A 26,134-nucleotide genomic window follows, 5' to 3' on the forward strand; every position below is an offset into this window, starting at 1 on the left:
GCTCAGTTCCACTCCTTCCCTGAAAGTTTTTGGGGGATTCGTCAAGCGGGGGCTTAGAAAAAAGGGGGGTCCCAAACGTGTTTTCCCCATGTTAATTTCCATAGGACGTTTAGACACGGCTACAGCCCGAACCGCTGAACGGAATTACACCAAACTTGGCAAAATTGTAGGGACTGGTACGCAGAAGTGCCTTTTGTTGAAATGGTGCAAATCCCTCCAGTAGTTCCTGAGAAAATCAAAAGAGAAAAAATATATACAACTACAGCTACAAACCAGTCAGCCCCTACCAAAGAACATTCCAGAAATAGATCCAAACCAACTGCCCCCTGGTACAATGAGAAACTAAGGGCACAAAAACAAATTAATCGTAATAAGGAAAGATTATGGAGAAAAGATTACGACACAGCCAGTAAAATAGCTTATAAGGAAGCCCTGGCACTTTATAAAGCCATGATAGCGAAAGCAAAAAAAGACTATTACAGTGATCAAATCGAGAAAGCCAAGAATTCTAGCAGACAACTATTCCAAATCACTAAAGTACTATCAGGCAACTCCCCCGACCTCACCCCTCCCCCGTCGCAACTTTTATGTGATTCTCTTGCCTCCTTTTTTTTCACCAAAGTAGACGATATCTACCAGGCTTTTTCCGCCAACTCACCTCTGAGCACAGTCAATCCCACTATCCCTTCCCCAGCTAATATGTTCCTCAGCTTCCAACCAGTCACCCCTGACCAAATAAAAACCACATTGTCCACCATCAAATCAGGATCACCTCTGGACCCTTGCCCACTCTCCGTACTCCTGCCGGTAATGGACTCCATCATACCAGTACTCACCCAGGTTTGCAATTCAATTCTCCTATCAGGTAACTACCCAGATCCCCTTAAAAACACTTTACTAAAACCCTTGTTAAAAAAACCTTCCCTGGATAAAAGTGAGCTAAAAAACTACCGTCCCATCGCGAGCCTCCCCTTCATGGCGAAGGTGATTGAAAAAACCATGAATACCCAGATTTCCGAATTCATCGAAAAACATCATCTTCTTGACAACACGCAGTTTGGATTCAGGAAATACCATGGGACAGAGACAGCTTTGATTAAGGCTGCCGATGACATCAGGGTAATCAGGGACCAAGGAGGCACAGCCATTCTGGTTCTGGTGGACTTATCAGCGGCCTTCGACACGGTCGACCATACCATCCTGGTCGACCGTGTCCAGGGATTTGGCATCTGCCACACTGCCAAAGACTTAATTGCGTCCTTCCTTGCCAAAAGAACGCAGGCTGTCATCTTAGGACCCTTTCAATCGGCCCAACTCTCTGCTCCATGTGGCGTACCTCAAGGCTCATCCCTGAGTCCGACACTTTTTAATATCTACGTGTCGGACCTTGCTAAAACCATCAAAGCACATGGGATGAGCCTAACCTCTTACGCCGATGATACCCAACTAGTGTTGGCAATCAAAGGGGATGGAGAGCAAGTAGCCGAAAAATTTAAGAAAGAGCTCCTAGATATAGGAGAATGGATGGCTACCAACTGCCTAAAGTTAAATTCCGAAAAAACTGAGGTACTCATCTTCGGACCACTCTTGCCAGCCTGGCCATCAAGTTGGTGGCCAGAGACCTTCGGTACCCCTCCCACCCCTACTGCCAAGGTCAGGAACCTTGGAGTCATCTTCGACGATGGTCTAAATTTCATGGACCATGCCAACAAAACGGTGTCTACGGCACACCTGAAACTAAAAATGATCAGGAAAATACGCCCTTTTCTTCCTGATTCAGCCATCAAGACACTGGTCACTTCCCTTGTCCTCTCATCCTTGGACTATTGTAATGGTCTATTCCTTAACGCTGAAACCAGAGTAATTACCAAACTCCAGACTATTCAAAACGCGGCAGCACGTCTGCTCTCCGGCAAAACAAAATTTGAATCTATTTCCAATAACATAAAGGATTTTCACTGGCTCACTGTGCGAAAAAGAATTCACTTCAAATCCCTCTGCATTGTGTTCAAAGCAGTTAACAATCAAGGACCTCACTTCTTAAAAGATCAATTACAACAACACAAACCCACCAGAGCCTTATGATCGGCTACTCTCAATCAACTGGTCATTCCCCACACTAAAACTGTCACCTGGGGTGACCGGCGCTTTCTAGTGGCCGCCCCCAAGCTCTGGAACACCTTGCCTCTTAACATCAGGCAAAGTCCCACGCTCCTTCAGTTTCGTAAACTCTTGAAAACCTGGCTGTTCACTCAATGATCATTTCCATCGCTCACAGTCCGTCTCAAATAACTGGTTTATCAGCTCACAGTTCGTCTCAAATAACTGGTTTATCAGCGCCAAGACGCCCACGGGTATATGCAGCGCTTTATAAATATTAAAAATAAATAAATAAATAAATATATCTATGGCAGCTTACTGTCAGCTTACTGTAAGCTTACTGTACTCTGCACCATTCCGAGCACGAGCTGCATGCTGATTGGCTGCCAATGTCTGTCAACACTCCTAACCAGAAAGTTTTGGCAGCCATCTTGTGCCTCGGTAGACTGAGGCACAGGAAAGCAGAAAAACAAAGGTGCAAAACACACAAAGGGAGCAGGGTAGAAGCACCCTGACCCCCTAGGCCTGCTCAGGGGGTCCTACAAGGACCCCCCAGGCCCCAAAATTATCTCTTTTTTTTTTAATCGCGGGGTACGCGTACATGATAGCACCTCATATAAAATGCATTACAGTTAATAGAAGGTTTTAAGACTTTAGTAACATTATAAATCATTTGTTGATGGTACCATACTCATTTTAGGAATTGTGGTGTGTTCTAAGGTGATTTTACCATGTGAAAAACCCTTCTGCTGGGATATCATGAATCATGTTTGAAAGAAAACTATTATCTAATGCTTTTCCCACAGTGGTTTGGAAGGGGATCTATAAGCTAAACTGAAAGCATATTTTCTGTAAATTCACATTATCTTTCTCAGTCATGTGAGAATGAAGTCTGACATTCTCAGTAAAATGTGTACATCCAACAAGGACAGAGACTGTCAGTTGATTCCTTTGTGTTCTACTGCAGCCTCCTAGAGTGTTCTAAAGAACAACTAGAGTGCTAACAGTCCTACTTATTACAAAGGTATGGCACACCTGAAGCCATCTTGATTGGAATAAAGTGGTAACTCTTAAAACATTTAATTTAAAAAGGAACAAAATGAGGGGGTATATTTTGCCATAGAAAGTATGATTAGTGCTGCAGAAAGAAAAATTAGGGCACATTTTGAGTGACTTCTCAAATCCTCTTCTATTTCATTAAAAAATTCTGACATGCAGTCTCCCAAGATGGCCACCAGAGACAAAAGAGCCCAAATGTAGCCCAAATATCACCCAGATGTAGCCCAAGTATAGCCCAATGACAGAATGTCCCAGAGTGTTCTAAAGAACAACTAGAGCGCTAACAGTCTTACATATGACAAAAGTATGGCACACCAGAAGCCATCTTGATTGGAATGAAGTGGTAAGTCTGAAAACAATTAATTTAAAAAGGAACAAAATGAGGGGGTTCATTGTGCCATAGAAAGTATGATTAGTGCTGCAGAAAGAAAAATTAGGGCACATTTTGAGTGACTTCTCAAATCCTCTTCTCTTTCATTAAAAAATTCTGACATGCAGTCTCCCAAAATGGCCACCAGAGACAAAAGAGCCCAAATGTAGCCCAAATATCACCCAGATGTAGCCAAAGCATAACCCAATGACAGAATACCCTGTGTATTCTAAAGAACAACTAGAGCGCTAACAGTCTTACTTATGACAAAAGTATGGCACACCAGAAGCCATCTTGATTGGAATGAAGTGGTAAGTCTGAAAGCATTTAATTTAAAAAGGAACAAAATGAGGGGGTTCATTTTGCCATAGAAAGTATGATTAGTGCTTCAGAAAGAAAAATTAGGGCACATTTTGAGTGACTTCTCAAATCCTCTTCAATTTCATTAAAAACAATCTGACATGCAAACTGAAACATGCACTTTGAATACCAGCAGCAGACTTCCCTGGTGAGCAGTAGCCTTACTACAGTGATCTAATGAGAGTGCTAACATTCCGAATTTATGGCAAGTGTGAAATGTGTGACACATCTGAATGCCTTCTTGATGGAACCAGAGTAAACAAGCATTGAAAATGCAATAGATCTCGCCCTCGTTTAAGTTAAAGCCATTCTGTTTGTAATGAGGTGGCTTTTTAGCTTTGCTTTTATTAGTGTTTTTCAAACTTTCATGTAAATAACATGCATATGTATGCATATATGTATATGTATGCATTCATTTATATTTGTATTTATATAGATATGCAGATTATATATGTTTATATATGTATGTATATATATATATATATATTCACTGAAAAAACCATAGGTTATAGACCATATATAGTTAGGGATTAGCATTTACAAAACCTTATTTTATTCACACAAAACCATTGAAATTCCATATATAGTTAGTTGCACTAACTATATATCGCGGACCCGCAATCCACTGCTAATGATGTCACATATTACATCATTCATGACATGGTCAGTGACATCACTGATGAAATCACTGATGACATCTCAAATGACATCACTGATGGCATCACTGATGACAACACCCAGTGACTGTATGTTTCTGTAAAGTTAAAATATGTCTTACATATTGAAGAATGAGTGGATGTATAAGTGTCTGGATGAAGGATTTAGTAGGTGCATGGCTGACTGTATGAGAGAATGATTAAATGTGTCTCACTGAGTGCATGGGTTAGTGACTAAAGTGTCTTAATTTGGCAATCATTATATATGTTGTTCTGTAAACTGCTGCATGTTTAAATCAGTAGCTATATCAGTAACTATATGGGTTATTGAATGGTTGCCCAAGTATTTGTATGGGAGACTGAGTATGTGTGCGGGTGGCTGGGAGGTGTATGACTCTGTGCATAGATGTGTGAGCAGTTGATTCCCTAGGTGTATGGGTTCAAAACTGCATGTAGAAACAGCTGTATGGACAGTTGACTGTGTGCATGAGTGTATTGGTGAGTGAATGGATATCTCAGTGCTACATGTCAAAGTAAGTACATATGTAAAACACAGTCCATGTGAGAGTTGACATATATAAATAACTGAACATAAGAGCCAGTGAATGTGAGAGTGGCTGTATGGATCATTGTGAACTTGTATCAGGGATTGTATAAGAGAGTAAATATGTGTTAGTATATGTTTGAATAAGTAAGGTGTGTATAACTGTATAGTTGAGGAAATGGAGGTGTGATTGATTCTTTGCATGACTGACTAGGTGTGTGAGTAACTCCATGGATGTGTGACAGTCTGTGAGTGTCTGTTTACACTGAGTGTATCTAAGGTTATATTACAGTCTGAAGATGTTCATTGTATTATCACATAAATGATATCATCAGTGATGTGATCAATAATGTCAAATGAGATGTCAGTGATGTCATCAGTGATGTCATTTGAGATGTCATCAGTGATGTCATCAGTGATGTCATTTGAGATGTCATCAGTGATGTCATCAGTGATGTCACTGACCATGTCATGAATGATGTAATATGTGACATCATTAGCAGTGGATTGCGGGTCCGCGATATATAGTTAGTGCAACTAACTATATATGGAATTTCAATGGTTTTGTGCGAATAGAATAAGGTTTTGTAAATGCTAATCCCTAACTATATATGGTCTATAACCTATGGTTTTTTCAGTGAATTTTCAAGGTTTTGTAAATGCAAATTCCTAACTATATATGGTCTATAACCTATGGTTTTTTCAGTGAATTTCATTGGTTTTTTAAAAGCTAATATCTATAGCTGTAAAATATATTCTTTATTACGTGACGTATCACGTAGCCCGTGAGACGCCTCATGATGCATCGCATAACCGTGACGTATCGGCTCTGCAGCGCAAACAAAACCGCAATCGCAATTTTTTTTTTCTTTTGCCCCGCGGGGAACTTTAATAGCCCCCTCATCAATCCTAGGGGTTCAGGAGGAGTCTGCCTTACCCCTTTCCTTCATTTACACCTTTTTTTTTTCCACCTCTTGTCTCTCGATCCCACAGAGAGACAAGATGGCGGCCGCTCCAGACTGTTTACAATGTTAACAGCCAATCAGCTTCACCTCAGACTCCCGTTACACTGCCGGTTAGCTTCCCGGTTAGCTGCCCGGTTCGCGTACCAAGACGCGTCTCTACGGCGAAAAAATCGGATTTTTTTTTTTTTTTTTGGGCCCCGCGTGGCTCTATAATATCCCCCTCATCAATCCTAGGGGGTCAGAAGGGGTCTACCTTGCCCCCTTTCCTTCATTTCCCCCTTTGTTTTGGCCTCCTCTTGTCTCTCAATCCTACCGAGAGACAAGATGGCGGCCGCTCCGGACTGTTTGCAATGTTGACAGCCAATCAGCTACTCCTCAGACTCCCGTTACACTGCCGGTTAGCTTCCCGGTTAGCTGCCCGGTTCGCGTACCAAGACGCGTCTCTACGGCGAAAAATCGGAATATTTTTTTTTTTTTGGGCCCCGCGTCGCTCTATAATATCCCCCTCATCAATCCTAGGGGGTCAGAAGGGGTCTACCTTGCCCCCTTTCCTTCATTTCCCCCTTTGTTTTGGCCTCCTCTTGTCTCTCGATCCTACCGAGAGACAAGATGGCGGCCGCTCCGGACTGTTTAGAATGTTGACAGACACCGGAGAGCCAATCAGCTTCGCATCGCAAAGTTCCGTTACGCGAAAAGTACGCGAACCGGAGCGCTGCCCGGAGCGCTGTTACAGATATATATCTTTTTTTGAACGTTAATTTCTCAAAATCCACTGAAGCACATATATTGAGACCTAGCAAAGGCACATCGGGCTAACAGTCCCTACAATTTTGCCAAGTTTCGTGCAAATCCATTCAGCCGTTCGAGCTAAAAGTGAGGCCAACCGCCCTATGGAAAAATGAATGGGAAAAACGCTTTTTGGGACCCCCCTTTTTTCTCGGCCCCCCCTTGACGACCCCCCCCCAAATTTTCAGGGGCTGCTCAGAAACAAAATGTGCCATTTTCCTGAAAATTTCAGCCAATTCCGTCCACAAACGCCAAAGTTATTAGACATAGAATTTTCAAAAGTTCCATAGAGAAAAAATCCTAACTATATATACCTACTGGCTATCGCCAGTAGGTAATATACACACATTCATATATATACATGCATATGCATATATATGCATATATATATATATGTGTATATGTGTGCGTGCAGAGAGAGGTAGAGAGGTAGAGGTAGAGAGGTAGAGAGTTAGAGACTAGTAGAGAGAGATAGAGAGGTAGAGAGTAGAGAGTGAGTAATAGAGAGTAGAGAGTGAGTAGTAGAGAGTAGTAGAGAGCAGTAGAAAGAGTAGCAGAGAGTGAGTAGTAGAGAGTAGTAGGGTGAGTAGTAGAGAGTGAATAGTAGAGAGTAGGAGAGAGTAAGTAGTAGAGTGAGTAGTAGAGAGCAGTAGAGAGTGAGTAGTAGAGAGTAGTAAAGAGTGAGTAGTAGACAGTAGCAGAGAGTGAACAGAAGAGAGTGAGTAGTAGAGAGTAGTAGAGAGTGAGTAGTAGAGAGTGAGTAGCAGAGAGAGATAATAGTAGAGAGTAGTAGAGAGTGAGTAGTAGAGAGTAGTAGAGAGAGAGTAGTAGAGAGCGAGTAGTAGAGTGAGTAGTAGAGAGTGAGTAGTAGATAGTAGTAAAGATTGAGTAGTAGAGAGTGAGTAGTAGAGTGAGTAGTAGAGAGTGAGTAGTAGAGAGTAGCAGAGAGAGAGTCATAGAGAGTGAGTAGTAGAGAGTAGTAGAGAGTGAGTAGTAGAGAGTGAGTAGCAGAGAGAGATAATAGTAGAGAGTAGTAGAGAGTGAGTAGTAGAGAGTAGTAGAGAGAGAGTAGTAGAGAGCGAGTAGTAGAGTGAGTAGTAGAGAGTGAGTAGTAGATAGTAGTAAAGATTGAGTAGTAGAGAGTGAGTAGTAGAGTGAGTAGTAGAGAGTGAGTAGTAGAGAGTAGCAGAGAGAGAGTCATAGAAAGTGAGTAGTAGAGAGTAGTAGAGAGTGAGAAGTAGAGAGTGAGTAGTAGAGAGTAGTAGAGAGTGAGTAGTAAAGAGTGAGTAGTAGAGAGAGAGTAGTAGAGAGTGAGTAGTAGAGAGTAGTAGAGAGTGAGTAGTAGAGAGTAGTAGATAGTGAGTAGTAGGGAGTGAGTAGTAGAGAAAGAGTAGTAGAGAGTACTAGAGTAGTAGAGAATGAGTAGTAGAGAATGAGTAGTAGAGAGTGAGTATTAGAGAGTAGTGGAGTAATAGAGAGTTAGTAGTAGAGAGTAGTGGAGAATAATCCAAAGTTTGGCACAGCACCACTTGCACAACAAGTCCAATCAAATCATATCACTTAGAGTCCTTATTGAAGCGCTGAATCTTGGTGTATATTCAAATGCTTTTATTTTCCTTAAGTTTATGTACCACAGCCAGCCAACGCGTTTCGTTCTGTACAACAGAACTTCTTCAGGGCGTTTTTATTTCCTTCAAGTTATGTCGGTATCCTGTTGTCATATAACTAGATATTTCTTTCAAATGTTAGACGAGACGTAAGTACATTCTTATTCAAAGTGACTAGGTATCAATTTTACCCACACAATTTGGGCAGACTTGAGTAATTTATAGCATCCTCAAAGTCAGTCTTTCAAAAATTCGAAAGTATAGGACATGATAATCCAAATCCAAATGTTTCTCAAGAAAAGTCATTTTCAATCGTTCGGAATATCGGCGTTTGGGCAGATATGACCCAGGGACACGGTTTATGACTTTTCTTTAGAAACATTTGGATTTGGATTATCATGTCCTATACTTTGGAATTTTTGAAAGACTGACTTTGAGGATGCTATAAATTACTCAAGTCCATGGATGCTGCTGGGAACCCCCCCAGCAACACCCATTGCACACCCCTTTAACGCAGGACACTGCGTTAAAGGGACTGATATTTATCAGGCAGGATTACGCCACAAAAAGTGGCTTAGTCCTGCCTGATAAATATCACTCAGTCTTCTGGGCCACCGGAACGTCACAAAAAGTGCATCATTCATGACATGGTCAGTGACATCACTGATGGCATCACTGATGACATCTCAAATGACATCACTGATGACATCATCCATGTGACAATCAAATACACCTCATCACACACTAGTATAATCTTTCATCACTCACTGTAAAATAGAAAGTGCCATATTTGAAACCATTGACACACCAATAGAAATTTCTAAAAACCCACTCAGTTAATCATAGAACTATACACACATCTAATCACTTACCTATAGATTCAGTGTTATATGCAGTGTATAATCAACAGAACACTATCAAATATACTTATACGCCTATTTCAACATTACACACCAGCACACATTGTATTCACTTATAAAGACATCCGTCTGACATATGCAAACAATTGATTATACTTACATTTACTCACCTACACACTTATACAAACACCACTTCATCTATTTATATAGATAGTAACTCACACTTAGGGCCAGATGTAGGTGGCCAATTACCGGTCGGTAACGGCCGATTTCGGCCGTTACAGACCGGTAATTGGTTTTTGAGATGTAGGGGGCCCAAATTTTACCGAATCTGTGAATTTACCGATTCGGTAAATTTACAGATTCGGTAAAATACCGACTCGGTATATTTACCGAATCGGTAATTCCAGATGTAGGTGGAACTTAAAATAGTGCCACAGGTCCTTAAGAATTCGTGATTTACCATGAAATACTATCTCATGGTAAATAAAGAATTCCTGTGTACATGCACATCTGTACATGTCCACCTGTGCCATGTGGCCCACATACATGCCCTAAGGGCATGTACGTGTGTCACATTGCACACAAGCCAGAATCAGGGATGCAACAGGGTGTCAAAGTGACACCCTGTCCCCCTTGTAAATTCGGTAATTTTACCGAATCGGTATTTACCGATTCGGTAATTGACATTGATTCCTATGGGCCTCAAGGCCCATAGGAATCAATGGCAATTACCGAATCGGCAAATATTGTTGCATGCTTATCTAGGATCCTGATCGATACTGTGACCTTATGCCCCTATTCGGCTATAAATCCATTTATTCCCTATATTGGCATAACCGTTCAAGTGCGATATTCAGAAACTCATCTCTGGCCTCACACGAACAGAGCCACATTCCAGAATAGCTTTCTCTGCCGCTTCCTTTGCAACCAATTAGTGCAATGACAGAGCAGAAGTCACTATCTGAGATTCCTAGATTAACACTCTGAGTTCTTCAACAAGATAAAAACTCAGCAAACCTGGAAATCCCCGCTTGCTGTGTTTTGATTAGTAATAGAACTCTAATGAGCACTGATAGACGATCACTTCCTAGTGACATCTTATTGACGTCTTATGTCCAGCAAACTTACGTCAAACAAGGCACCTTTCAGGTATAAATATTACCAACGTTGCCTTAAGCAAACGATGCTGTCTCGTTGCTGTTGGTGAAGCTAGCTGCTGTTTACGCTGATGCCATCACTGAAGCTAGCTGCCTCAATGCCATCGCTGCTATCTTCGCTGCTGCTGAAGAAGCTGTCATGCTGAAGATATCATAGCTGCTATCGCTACTGCTATCGCTGCTAACTAGCGAACGATGGTGTGGTGAACCTAGGAGCTGAACAGCCGTCCCCCTGCGAAGAGCCCAGCAGATGCAAGCTGCCCGCGGACGGTGTCCCCCCTCCTTCTCCTCCTCGACGCGCTGAAGAGAGACGCTGTCTTTCTCCTGCAGAGAAATCCAGCTCCAGCGTTTCTGGTCTACCCTTGCGGGTGACTGGGATATCGAGCCCTGAGGGAGATACCAGACCTCCATCATTCTATTCAGAGGTATGGTGTTGACTAAACCCTTGAGAGAGAATTCTTGAAGCAAACCTTGGCAAAACCAACTTAACTTAAAGCTACTTACTTACTCCCCTCCCAAGTATTAGGCTTAGGTCAGGTACACTGGGGTAGGCGTAGTTAGAAGAACCAGTTGAGTATTTTAGCCTAATGTATATATGAATGTATATATGTTTTATTCCTTTTAAACCATTATATGGCTAAGAAACCATATCAATGCTTTTACAGTATTATTTCGCAATACTTATCTTACTGTACGTACTTTTTATAATAACAAGTCTTGCTATTGTGGCAATTCATTTCTCTTGTACGAGAAGAAAGACTGTTCAATAAATGTTAACCCTTTATTGACAAAACGCCTGTCTCTCTATTCTCTACATATTGTGAAAGTAAACTGCACCAACCTGACTGAGTAAAATAACTGTCTATTGTTTCACACGACCCTAGAGATTGACTCTTGATCTGAGGAGCAAAGTTGTCATGTTGCACGGTTGTTGGAAAAATGAATCCCTTCTTGTCTGTGCCAGGGAAGCTGATCACTTCCTATTTCAGTCAAGAAAGTTTCCAGTGACCTCTGAGCTAGTTGTTAACAAACCCAATTAAGTTTAGCATAGTCAGTAGAGGCCTGGAAGATCCGCACTTCTACGTCGATACTACTGTTTATGTTATTCCAATGCGCAGGGCCTATTGGGAAAATAGGAACTACACTACATGGCGCCCAAACGTTTGGTAAGGCGATAAACTAACGCAAGACGTTAGAGTAACTCAGTCGTGCATTTTTCACACAGACCCCTTTCTCCCGTAAATACTCCAATAGACGTCTGGAGTGGGTGAAAGGTTAAAATCCGCCCGAACTCAGTAGGAAGAGATTCCTATGTAAAGCTCTGGTTTATTCAACGTTGAAGGATACAGTGTTCCAAAATATTGTGCACCTAATCTTTGTCTCCTTGGAGACCAACTCTGCAAAACCTGCAATTATATAATGTCAGACAGTGAAGAGGAAAGGGAAGCAGCTAGGCTGGCAGCCCTACTAATAGAGGAAGACTCGAGTCTCCTACACACAGACCCGGATGCAATTATCATCCCGGGCCACTTAAGAAAAACTATAACGTTAAAACTTATAGAAAACGGACTGACACCACAAGGTGGTACAGTAATTTTCGTGATAGAGGCACACGAATATCGGCAGACAGAGGTATTCTATTCATGGATAAACTTTCCAGTGGCAAACGCTAGAACAAAAGAGTTTCACTATTACAAAATAGAGGAACCACCGGAAGAGTACGCTCCATTCGAGGAGACTGAAATCCCACTAAAATTTCAAGAGCACCTGCTCTGGTTTAATGGCGCCCTAAAACATAATGATCATATTACCAGGCTCGGTCCACTAGGTAGACCAGGAGCAACGTGGCGGTTCTAGCCGGCTACACACCACATCCTGACATTGCAAAAATGTCTAAAGAAGAGCTGTTAGTACAGCTAAAAACATTAATAAAAATACATAGGCAATTAGTCCAATATGTAATGCGGACTGCAACAGTCCAACCAGCTGTTAATGTACCACAGCTGACCCCTCATCAGGGGAACACTAATAAAATTACACCACAGAACATATAGTCATGTCTTGGTAAAACACCCATAAAACGGGAACAAATTCCTTTCTGGTTAGCACAGAAAATCACTCAAATAGAGGCAGTATTTCCTGATACTACCCCTATTGAGAAACACAGAATCTTGACCATCTGCCTTCCTATGGGAATCGCACCACACGTGGAGGACTGCGACACTTGGGGTACAGTCTTTGCTTCCATTTACACAAAAACACATGGTGTTCCGTCTATGGCGGTAATACCAGAAGTGCTAAAACAGATTCAAAATGAATACGGTCCAGAGCCCGCTTTAAATCTTGGTATGAAATTACTGAAAGACTTCAAGCAGGTCTCGGCTATATTATTAGCCAACATAAAGGGAGAAGCAGCATCTGTGGCGATCCGCCAGAAGTTGAAGGAAACAGATATAACAGATCAGCCAGTTGAGCTTGCCAGAATCATAGAGAAATGCTATGAAGAATTAGGTAGAGACAGCTTGGGTGGAAAACCAGTAAAGCCCCAACTGCTCGAAAATCCTGAAAAATTATTTATTAAAAATAATTCAAACACTCCTAAAAAGAGCTGGGATGGAAATAAACAATCTACTCCCAAGGAAAAAGTTTTCCAGTCCAGAGGAAGGTCTCCTCGACGGAGGGAAAGAACTCCGACTCGAGAACACCAGTCTCCCCAGAGGGAGCCCTCTGAGAAAAGATATAACCTTAGAAATAGGGATAATTTGAAAAAACCTGATAGATATCAAAGTATTGATACACGTCCCTCTCGATCTTTTTCGCAGAAATCGGAAAGAAGAGGACGGTCAGACCCAGGAGAGCACACCAAGTCCAAAGACAAGGAACCTGCTCAGAGTAAAAAATCTCAAATTCCAAAAAAGAAGGTAGCCAGTATTAGAGTAATCAACCATGCCGAGAATACTGAGGACACAGTTGAAAAACGGGGAGTGGGCATTGACAATGTTGGACAGTGCAGCAGAAATCAGTATAGCGCGCAAGATCTTGATGAGTCATCTGGAGACAGTGGACACGAATGAATACATTCAGGTTGAAACTGCCGACACCAGACTTAGCAAGCCCCATAAAATATTCGAAATAACATTGCGTATAGAGGGTGATAAGACTAGGAAAATAAAGGGTCTATTTTGGGATAAACTCTCAAAAGGCTATGATATTCTGTTAGCTGAAAAAGATTGGCCCCCAGAGTTTGTCAGGGAGTGCCCTCGTGGCGAAGAAATGATTATGCCTGCCTTCTCGAATCACATACCGATTCACAAAAAATATACATATGCAAGGAAATGGGCAGTTGCCCAGGCACCGGCATTATATAAAAATCATGTAGGATGGGATGAGGACTCTCCTCCTCACAAAATCCAGTTAAAAAGTGAACCAACTGCCCAACGGCAGTATCCCATTAAGCAAGAAGCTAAAAAACAAGTCAGGGAGATCTTAGATCAACTTGAATACCAGGGGGTGATTGAAACATGCACCTCTCAAATGAACAATCCTTTGTTTCCTGTCTCCAAGCCAGACAATTCATATTGTCTAGTTTTGGACTACAGACACCTTAATGCATGTTGTAAAACATTTGCAGTACAAAACTCGCATAGTGCAGCCCTAATGAATAACATAGTTAGGAAAAAATATAAAACAACATTAGACATATCTAATGGTTTCTTTTGTCAAAACATTGCACCAGAAAGCAGATATTTGACCGCTTTCTCAGCATTTTGGTCGCAGAAAAAATTCTGTTGACTCCGACAGGGGTTCAAGAACAGCCCAGGACTATTCTCAGCTAGGGTAACAGAGTTACTACAAATATATGATGATGAGGCATTATCTTACGTAGATGATATCTATCTCACAGACGACGACTTGGATACTCACTTGAAAAGAGTGAACACCATTATACTTGGGTTCGCAGCAGAGGGTTACAAATTCAACTTTAAAAAGTCTCGAATTGCCCATCTGACAGTACTATTCTTAGGGTACGAATTATCAAGTGAAGGAAAAAGCCTAGCGGACAACTTCTTAGAGAAGTGCGCTGTACTCCAAGCTCCAAAAACGCTGAAGAATTTACAATCCATTCTAGGTTTTCTGAATTTCGGAAGCACTTACATTCTAAATTACGCAGAGAGGGTTAAACCTCTTTACGAACTAATTAAACCTGATTTTAAACAAATCAATTGGACTCAAAAACACACAGAAATTTTGAGATCACTGCAAACAGACATGTTAGCTAAAACTAAATTAGATACACGTGACAATACACGCAATCTTGTAATCCGAGTCATCCCAGGAAGATGCGGATTCAGGTACCTAACCTCTAAAGAGGGAGAAAAGGTACCAATTTCAATTAAAACTCACTTGTACACACAAGCAGAAAAAACATTCAGTCACACAGAAAGAACTGTGAAAGCAGTGCAAATTGCATTAGCAAATGAACGAGAACTAGCACACGGCAAAAGGATTAATATCCTTACAGCGGAATCCGCCTTCGAGGCGCTATTCAGCCCAGTAAACCTGCCTACAGTGTCACTGGATCCGAAATGGATACAGTGTATAGATTCTCTAGGAGCGGAAGATGTGAAATACTATTTCGCCCCGCAATTTGAAGAACTGAATGATTTAGAATATGAAGAAGAACATCCTCTGCCAATCGAACTTCTGCCTCTCCCACAATACGCCTGTATAATCTATACAGATAGATTTGTACAGCATTTCAACGTAGAGAGCAAACCCTACGATGCAGCCTGTGCGATTGTTAAAGGTCGTTGGCTGTGCGGTAAATTCAGACCGAAAGTAACAAAAACTGAATCAGTAAGAAACTGTTCGGCTCAGAGAGCTGAAATCAGATCTTTAAAGATGGCGCTCGAAAATGCAGAACGTGAATTCCCCACACTAATCGTGTGCGATTCTCATTTTGGCGTCAACTCTTACGATAATAAATTGCAGAGTTGGATTAAAAACGATTACAAAGATGACACAGGTGCCACAATAAAGCATAAATTGCTCTGGAAACAGGTAGCTCTTTTACAGAAAGAACTACAAAAGACTCACGTGATACACGCACAGAGTCTTCAACGTGATGGCGTTCACGTTGCAGGGAATTCATTGGCTAACACAGCCACAGCGGAAGCAACTAACCCGGCTTCCGTAGCCACAAAAAAGCGTACAGAAAAATACATAGACGGGGAAACCATGCTGGCAGTAAAAACGACCGTAAAAGGCGACTGTGCAGCACTGCCTGTGAACTATCCACTCAATTATGCATACGTAATCGATGCAAACTCCGTTCCTTTTGCTCGAATCCCTGGAGTGGGGGATAGGGTAATTCCAAACAGGGACCGGAGGGGCTTCCTATTAAAGGAAGCACACATGGGGTTGGGTCTGAGACACCAAACAATCAGGGACTCTCTGAGAGAATTACAATCAGAGTACTGGTGGCCAGGAATGAGCATAGATATTCAATGTTTTGCTCAAAATTGTGAAGACTGCAACAGAGATCGCAGTAATGAACAGGCCAGTGTAGTTTCAGGTACCCTGATAGACAGCATAAGGCGGTCTATCTGCGCAATCAAAGAAGAGAAGCGCGTCCCATTGTACATCCTTAAGGCTAAACACACTTAAAAAATGAGGTCTCCAGCGCTTTGCTGACGCTAGAACGGTTATAAGAAAGATCTGCGAGGCTTTATCGGCACATATGCAATTACCACGTTCCATTCTGACCAGGGTCCTGCTTTTAGCTCTCGAGCTTATAAGGAGGCCATGGCCAGCATGGGAATTGGGTTGCGGTATTCTTGTCCGTCGCACCCCGAAGGGAATAGTGTGGTAGAAAGAAAAAACCGGGACATAAAGCGATCTATAACAGCGAAGGTATTAGGTTCAGGCGCTGGGTGGGTCAAACATTTAATAAGTGTCCAGACCAGTCTTAATAACTTGCCAAGAAAATCTCTAAAAGGTTTCAGCCCATACGAGCTATTGTTCGGAATTAGAATGAACATTCAGGACCTCGATAGTCAGATATCAGTGGTACAAGAAAAAACAACAGACTTTGACATCAAAGATCGTTTGGCTGTTTTACAGGAACTGAATGAAACAAGAAAATCCTAAAGCAACATAAAGTTAAAGCAACAGCCAGATATCACTGACGAGGCACCACAAGCAACAGCCCCAGCAAGGCCTGTCTGGATTCCAAAGATTGGGGATCTAGTCAGAGAAAAAATCGCGGTGACGAAGGAATTTGGGCCTTCTTACAGAAAAGCAGTACCTGTCTTGGCAGTCACCGGAACAAGATCAGTTGTACTACCGCCCCTTGCTGGTAAAAAGGAGAACAGCGTCGTGTCTATCGACCTGGTAAAACCACAACCATGTGGCCTATAATCAACAGTAGGCCCAGTGGACTCCCAAGAAACATCAGAATACCCAAACTTGCAACAATCCAAGAGGTTCAAACTGAAAGACTAATCACATTCGATCAGCCTGCAGTACACAGAGAAGGACTATGCAATAATGCCATGGAACTCGTGCCTCTTGAGACACAGATTGAAACAGTTCGTCAAGAAACACCAGTCTACAATAATGTGGCATCAGAAAATGCTACCGAGAGACAGATTGAAAGAACAATCCCAACAATTGACAGAACTGCCTCTTGTTATTTCATCAACTTCGACAACTTCTCTGAAGATCAAAACGACCCCGAAGTGATGCCAGAAACAAAAAAGACCTTTAAAGAAAAAGCAACAGAACTCTTTCATCAACTGAAGGAAATCTACCTTATTTCCCCTTGGTTAGAGTTCTGGTTCGGTCTAGGTGTATTTTTCCTCCTGCTTTGGCTCATCATGGTACTTTGTTTGGGAAAATTCATTGAGGGAAAATATAGTACAATGGACACAGCAAGTCAGAACATCAACCTAGTCCTGAAACCACACAGATCATCCCACGTGAAGAAAAGAGAACTGTCAACAGTAAATGTCACAGCAATTCCAATACCTGGTGGGGTAGTATGGGAGAAAACTGACTATGAGATCTATGGTCCAGTCGAGATCCTGAAGTATCCTCATTAACTGAAGGTTTCCTTAAGTGACTTTGTAAAATCTAGTACATTCTCTGATGATTGGGACTTTAACAGTATTAATTACATGATGTCTGATTTAGTAATGTCAGCTAGATTCACAGAACATGATTATTTACAAGGTTCATCTAGTTATGAGCAATTATTCTGCTACACACATTATGGCGATCATTACTTGCATAAATCTGCACAGACTAGAAATGTGTTTAAGTATAATCAATGGGAACATTGTGCTACACCACCTAAAAGCAGTTCTAAAACATTTTTTGAGAAATTCAAATACTTCTCAGGGTTTAACACCAGTGATGCAGAAACTTTTATTACAAACTGTTAGATAAAACAGGAATGAAAACAATGCTGACAAACACTAAATTAATATATTCAGAAGCATTTTATGAAAAAATGATGACATTTGGTTTTGATTATTGGAAAAATAACATTGAAACAAAAACAATTTGGGGTACAAAAGATTGGCAGGTACAAGGCCTTGAAGCACTATTCAGAACCTGCATGATACCAGAAAAAATGATGTTTTTAAATGACACAATACACCAAACATCCTGTCTTGGCCTAGCTAAGATCAAAGACCTAAACAAACCGTCTATACCAAAGCCAATACCTGAAAATACAACTACAGATATTGAGTTAGACGTCTCACAAATTTTACATTTTAACAGAACACATCCTGATTGGAAAAAGTGGTTAATCTGGCCTACTGACACAAACAGCTGCCAAGATAGATTCCTGAACAAAACAGAGGGGTTAAAAATGACCAGACAAGACCCTAGATACTCCCAGAGACAACATCCAGGGATATTAACAACATACAGTGTAGGGAAACTCTGCCTTGAATGGCTAGGAACATCCACACTGGCTGAAATTAAGCAACACTTGTCTTTACAAAAAGATGGTGCTGATTTGCGCGATTTCATTCTTGGACCACGCAAACAGCGTCAAAAGCGTTTCATAGCGACCAGTATCTATGCTGCGTACAACGAGGCTTGGAAAGTCACACAAATTGAAACAGCAGCAAAGATACGAGAAATTGATCGTATTAATTTGGAAAAATCACTTTCTGTAGTGGACAATGGGTTAATGACTCTGTCCTCCAGAATATATTCGTTGGACAATATTGTATCTTCTGCCTTTGACATAATAGACAGAGACTTGCTAATGTTACAACATGGCCAATCTCAATTACGTTCTATTGTACAATTGGGCTGGACGCTGCAAAATCTTCGTTCAGGCTATGTGCCTTGGCGTTTAATAAACACAACGTCATTATTTTCCATTTTTAACCTTACTGATAAACAAATCAGTTTGGCACAGAAAGGAGCAGACTATACAATCCTGAGCATCGAAAAACTTGAGAGATTACCATTGACAATGTCAGAGAGTCCTGTCATTGAATGGATAATACACGGAATTATCACCATTCCGATAACAACTTTCCGATTTAAAAAGTGCCTTGAATACATACCTACTGGCCAGTATGAACGATTGGGTAAAGGTTATGTAAAATCAGAATGGAAATTACCATACACACATTCATGCTACAGTGACAGCGACAAAAATGTATTTCTTAGTGGTGAAAATTGTAAACATTCACTAAGCGGTATACTTTTGTGCCAGGGTATTAATTTACACGAAGCTTGTGATGGAAATTCTAACACTCTTTCATGCCACCAGCTTGTCACACCTGCAACTCAGATAGAGCCCTTCTTTATGCAACTTGCAAACGGGAGTTACATTCTTAGAACGGATCACAGATGTTGTGGCCTTGTTCCAGGGAAAAGTTATCTTGTAAGAGTAACATCCATGGTCAAATGCTGTATGCATGCATTGTTTCCGAACGGGCCTGTAGACACAGAGACTCCCATCTGGCCTCGTCTGAATCTCTATTCTATATGAATTGATACTTTAAGCAAAATGAAGTCTGTTCTTTTGCAGACAACAGTGCCCATAACGTCATCAAAAGAGACGTATGATCTTCTAGTTGCAAGGACAGCTACGGAGGTTCATGACCTTTTATCAACAAATTGCCCCGTGCATTTCGTAGAAATGCTTAGCCAACTCCTTAACATGTCTAGTGTCACAGGCATCCCAGGCATATTTAAGACGATTTTTACGGGACTGCTAACACCATTTCAAGCAATTCTGGGAATCGTTCCTAATTTTGTCCACTCTGTTTTTGGCGGCATACCCCTATTTTTGGGACTTGTAGCAGGGATTTTATTTTTGACCCTCCTGCTTCGTTATGGCAAGCCAAAGCTCAGACATAGCTCCCATGGGAATGGAAGAGACAATCCTAGCAATGCGCTACCGGGACAGGATAACTAACGTCCTTGGATTGGCCAGGCTGAGAGATCTAAACATGACCTGGTTCCTTTCATTCAGACCTATATGGCAGAACTGTATCTTACCGGTACTTCGATGTATGCTATGCGGAGATGAGTGCGTGTTGGACATCTGTCTTTCACTTCCATCAGCAGTACCAATGGACGTCGATACTTTGCTCAGTCCGATAACGGCTCACGCATTGTGTTGTCCCCAGCGGCTACCAATCCTGATGACGGCATTCGTTGAGACTCCTGTGCTACGACTAGGTGGTAACAGTGGAGCGAGTGACAAAAGCAACATCACCCAGGTACGACTTTCTGTGAGCATTGCTGATCCCGACTATGATGACAGCAATCATTCTCACACCTGCCAAGTTACAGCACTATCGAATTTGGTTGAACTGTCACCTGATTTTGTAGACCAATTCATTGAGAGCCTGTCTGATATGATGTTCTCACCCGGACAGAAACAATAACTTTATAGAAGCATTCCGACACACAGCGTTCCCATGAACTCTGAATTCGGCCTTCAGTTTTGAACAACAAAAACTGCTAAAAGCGTTGGAACTCTATTTCCCCGTTCAAGCATTAATTCTTTTGAATTGAACACCTTTTAATATTGACCCTTTTTTTGGCACAAACAATTCTTTGCTTAAAGTAAAAACTATTCTTAGAGAACAGAAGCTTCAACTTCTATTTCTAAACACATCTAGAGACATAATAACCTTACGCCAGCCTCTAGCACATGTTATTGCAATGCATTTATATGTGATGATTTATCTCGCCCTTCTTCTGTTTCAGAGATATTTCATGTGTAATTCTTTTTGCATAATCGTTCATTGATTTCATATGCTATAATTTTTGAATGATTTCTATGCTTCAAAAACGTACAGTACCTAAATTTCACGTATTACAATATACGCCTATTTCAAATGCATATATGTATTTTGGGGTGGGCAATGTTACACATACATCATATTGCTCTAGTTTTAGTAATTTGATGGACATGAATTCATGGAGTGGGTGTTGCGTGCTTATCTAGGATCCTGATCGATACTGTGACCTTATGCCCCTATTCGGCTATAAATCCATTTATTCCCTATATTGGCATAACCGTTCAAGTGCGATATTCAGAAACTCATCTCTGGCCTCACACGAACAGAGCCACATTCCAGAATAGCTTTCTCTGCCACTTCCTTTGCAACCAATTAGTGCAATGACAGAGCAGAAGTCACTATCTGAGATTCCTAGATTAACACTCTGAGTTCTTCAACAAGATAAAAACTCAGCAAACCTGGAAATCCCCGCTTGCTGTGTTTTGATTAGTAATAGAACTCTAATGAGCACTGATAGACGATCACTTCCTAGTGACATCTTATTGACGTCTTATGTCCAGCAAACTTACGTCAAACAAGGCACCTTTCAGGTATAAATATTACCAATGTTGCCTTAAGCAAACGCTGCTGTCTCGTTGCTGTTGGTGAAGCTAGCTGCTGTTTACGCTGATGCCATCACTGCCATCGCTGCTATCTTCGCTGCTGCTGAAGAAGCTGTCATGCTGAAGATATCATAGCTGCTATCGCTACTGCTATAGCTGCTAACTAGCGAACGATGGTGTGGTGAACCTAGGAGCTGAACAGCCGTCCCCCTGCGAAGAGCCCAGCAGATGCAAGCTGCCCGCGGACGCTGTCCCCCCTCCTTCTCCTCCTCGACGCGCTGAAGAGAGACGCTGTCTTTCTCCTGCAGAGAAATCCAGCTCCAGCGTTTCTGGTCTACCCTTGCGGGTGACTGGGATATCGAGCCCTGAGGGAGATACCAGACCTCCATCATTCTATTCAGAGGTATGGTGTTGACTAAACCCTTGAGAGAGAATTCTTGAAGCAAACCTTGGCAAAACCAAATTAACTTAAAGCTACTTACTTACTCCCCTCCCAAGTATTAGGCTTAGGTCAGGTACACTGGGGTAGGCGTAGTTAGAAGCACCAGTTGAGTATTTTAGCCTAATGTATATATGAATGTATATATGTTTTATTCCTTTTAAACCATTATATGGCTAAGAAACCATATCAATGCTTTTACAGTATTATTTCGCAATACTTATCTTACTGTACGTACTTTTTATAATAACAAGTCTTGCTATTGTGGCAATTCATTTCTCTTGTACGAGAAGAAAGACTGTTCAATAAATGTTAACCCTTTATTGACAAAACGCCCGTCTCTCTATTCTCTACATATTGTGAAAGTAAACTGCACCAACCTGACTGAGTAAAATAACTGTCTATTGTTTCACACGACCCTAGAGATTGACTCTTGATCTGAGGAGCAAAGTTGTCATGTTGCACGGTTGTTGGAAAACTGAATCCCTTCTTGTCTGTGCCAGGGAAGCTGATCACTTCCTATTTCAGTCAAGAAAGTTTCCAGTGACCTCTGAGCTCGTTGGTAACAAACCCAATTAAGTTTAGCATAGTCAGTAGAGGCCTGGAAGATCCGCACTTCTACGTCGATACTACTGTTTATGTTATTCCAATGCGCAGGGCCTATTGGGAAAATAGGAACTACACTACAATACCGATTCGGTAATTACCGAATCTTACCGATTCGGTAATTGATTCGGTAAATATACCTACATCCCGATTGCCAGCTATTAAATACCGAATCGGTATGATTCGGAATTTAAGAATCGGGAATCGGGGATTACCTATATCTGGCCCTTTGTGTGTTATAAAATCACTATTACAAGTATACAGTTATCCATATAGTGACTCATACAATCACTAAGTCGTAGGCACACTTAATTAGATATAACTGTCACATACACTGCCTTTTTTTTCAAGTTTAATGGAGATGTACCATTGAGAGAAATATTTCATCACCACCACACCCATAAACATATACGCTCACTTTTAACAACTGCTTTAACATGTAGTCTTAACCTCTTATACCTACTGAATGACCTATTCACACATTTTTTGGCAATCACACACCCCCCACCAAACCACATAGACATTCATTTACCCATATAAATACTCAGTTAGGAAACCAATAACAAATATAGTCTTTAACATAGCAATTAAGACAAAGCAATAAAGACTTTCACACAGTTTAGTAACTACACATTATATAAAGTGAGACTCTACAAATTAGTCAAGGAAACAATCAATAACACTGTTACTAAATCCACCATCCACACATTTATATTTATATATCCACCCATTTTTCAATGCAAAGTAGTGTATTTATAATACATATTTAAATAACAAAGCAAACCACATTTACTGGATGATGTCATCAGTGATGTCATCAGTAATGTCACTGACCATGTCATGAATGATGTAATATGTGACATCATCAGCAGTAGATTGCGGGCGCGCAAGTTATAGTGAGTACAACTAACTATAACGGGGGAAGTTCAATGGTTTTGTATGAGTAAAATGTCCAGCTAACTATAATATATATATATTTATATATACGTGCGCGGACGCGCGCGGACCTTCGCGTGCGCGAGCTGCAACACTCCAAACCAGGAAGTGTTGGCAGCCATCTTATGCTCATTGGACTGAAGCACAAGAAAGCAGAAAAACAAACGTGTAGAACACAAAAAGGGGGCAGGGTAGAAACACCCTGACCCCCTTGGCCTGTTAAGGTGGTCCCACAAAAAAACCCCAAGGCCCAATTTTTTTTTTTAAACCCTTTATGTTTTTCTAAAAAATTACCCCCCGGGCAAAGCAACACAGCCCCCTGGCGCATACTGGAGGCTCCTGGTGGGCTAGTTGGCGCCCAGGGACCCCCAGTATGCAAGGGGAATTAGTTCCCCATCTTCAAACATGCACAGGGGCTGCGTTGCAGAGAGGTGTAAAAAAGGGTGTGGCCTCATTACACCTCTCTGCAATGCAGCCCCCTGGCGCATACTGGAGGCTCCTGGTGGGCCAGTTGGCCCCCAGGGACCCCCAGTATGCAAGGGGATTAGTTCCCCCTCTGCAAACGCGCCAGGGGGCTGCGTTGCAGAGAGGTGTAACAAGGGGCATAGCCTCGTTTCACCTCTGTGCAATGCAGCCCCCTGGCGCATACTGGAGGTTCCAGGTGGGCTAGTTGGCCCCCAGGGGCCCCCAGTATGCAAGGGGAATTAGTTCCCGCTCTTCAAACATGCACGGGGGCTGCGTTGCAAAGATGTGTAAAAAAGGGTGTGGCCTCATTACACCTCTCTGCAATGCAGCCCCCTGGCGCATACAGCAGGTTCAAGGTGGGCTAGTTGGCCCCCAGGGACCCCCAGTATGCAAGGGGAATTAGTTCCCCCTCTGCAAACACGCCCGGGGGCTGCGTTGCAGAGAGGTGTAAAAAGGGGCATGGCTTCATTACACCTCTCTGCAAGGCAGTCCCCTGGCGCATACTGGAGATTCCTGGTGGGCTTTCAGGTCTTATATAGTTAGGAATTAGCATTTAAAAACCTTGCAAATTCACTGAAAAAAACATAGGTTTCAGGCCTTATATAGTTAGGAATTAGCATTTAAAAAACCTTTGAAATTCACTGAAAAAACCATAGGTTTCAGGCCTTATATAGTTAGGAATTAGCATTAAAAAAACCTTTAAAAGTCACTCAAAAAACTATACGTTTTAGGGGTGTTATAGTTAGCTGGACATTTCACTCATACAAAACCATTGAAATTGCTCCTATATAGTTAGTTGTACTAACTATATTTCGCGCACCCGTAATCCACTGCTGATGATGTAACATATTACATCGTTCATGACATGGTCAGTGACATCACTGATGACATCTCAAAGTTTTTCTTACGCTATCCTGGAGGTCTCCAGCGTGACTCCTGTGAGATCACGGCATACAAAACATATATAAGATCACCAGCTGGCTTTTACATTTTTTGAATTTTAACCGCTGGGGTTGGCCAGGGCCTAGGGGTCATTTTAATAAAATATTTGGGGAGTATGGCATTAGCAGGGCCCTCTCCCCGAGTCATCTTTGGCCCTGGGGACTCCATCTCCCCTGGCCCCACACATATTTAAATGGGGAGGAGGGCACTGGTCCCCCTCCCCGAGGCTTCATGGGACCCCATCCTCCAGCTGTAAAATGAGAGGGGTAGGTAGATGCTGCCTCCCTTCCCTAGCTTGTAAGGACCCCATCCCCAGGGCTGACAGACAGTGGCGGCAGCAACTTAACAGGGGTGGGGTAAGTGGAGGTTGCAGGGTGGCGTGGGGGTAAACAAAAGAAAACAAATAACTAAAAAACACTTACCTGCAGGCCGGCTGCTGCCTCTCAGTCCTATTCTCCTGCTTCCAGTCCCATTATAAAAAAGAAAGCCACTGGGGGATGGGGTCCCTGGGCCCTAGAGGCTCAAGAAGGGTGGCCGCGTACCCCCTTTTCTTTAAAAAGAAAAGGACCTGGGGTGCAATACCCGGGGCTGTAGTGGGTCAAGAGGGTGTCCACATGCCCCCTCCCCGAAATAAAAAAGAAAGGCTCAGGAGATTGGGGGTCCCTGGGGCTGTGAAGGCTCGGGGTGGGGGCTGAGCAACCCCTCCCCAATATTTTCTCTTTTAAAAGGGGTGTCCTGAGTGGGCATTTTGGGGGGAATTAATATATGTGTTAATGTGTGTGCGTGTGTGTATGTGTGAGTATATGTGTAGCAATGTAACTATGAAATGGCACCATAGATCTCTGTTTGAAGACTAACCAGTTATATACAACTGCTACCCGTGATTAAAGTGATTTGCTCAGAATTATTATGCTTTTCTAGTAGGAAAGTCTATCATTCATTGAAAGTGTTGGTCTTACCTGGTCTGCATATCTGCTGTCGGGATTATCTGGAATGAGCAGGCCATTGCTGTCCTTCAGGAACCCATCATGTGACCAGTATGCCAAGTCAAAATTAAAGGTTTTTCCATGCCCAGGATTCTTAGGATCAAAAATGGTGGTGCAGTTGGAATTCATAGATATGACACACCTGCTGCTTGCTTCTTTCTCCCTCTGTTTAAAGGAGAACACATAAACCAGTTAGCAGTTTAATACTCACTAAAGTTAACCCCAAAATCTGCCAAGCCATTCTGTGTGATCTTCTTTATTTAGGTTAATCAGTATTTATCACCACATGTTTTGCCATTTCTAGCAAAGTAATTAACAATTTTTAATTGTAGCCACATTCATTTTAACTGGTTTATTGACCACAAAGGCATGAAAGTTTGAGTCGGTCAGACCTGGAGCTAATCA

General features: G+C 42.0%; 1 protein-coding gene across 1 annotated transcript in view; it reads right to left on the bottom strand.

The window, feature by feature from the left end:
* LOC147708518 (kinesin-like protein KIF28) overlaps positions 1–25,891 on the bottom strand; it is a 685,351-nt gene extending 659,460 nt beyond the window's left edge. Inside the window, exon 1 of the mRNA XM_086927203.1 lies at positions 25,703–25,891. Coding sequence (XP_086783329.1) covers positions 25,703–25,858 — 156 coding nt within the window. The 5' untranslated portion in view covers positions 25,859–25,891. The remainder of the gene's footprint in view (positions 1–25,702) is intronic.
* Between the last annotated feature and the right edge of the window lie 243 nt (positions 25,892–26,134).

Source organism: Lissotriton vulgaris, chromosome 6, assembly GCF_964263255.1.
Source record: "Lissotriton vulgaris chromosome 6, aLisVul1.2, whole genome shotgun sequence".
NCBI classification, from domain to species: Eukaryota; Metazoa; Chordata; class Amphibia; order Caudata; family Salamandridae; genus Lissotriton; species Lissotriton vulgaris.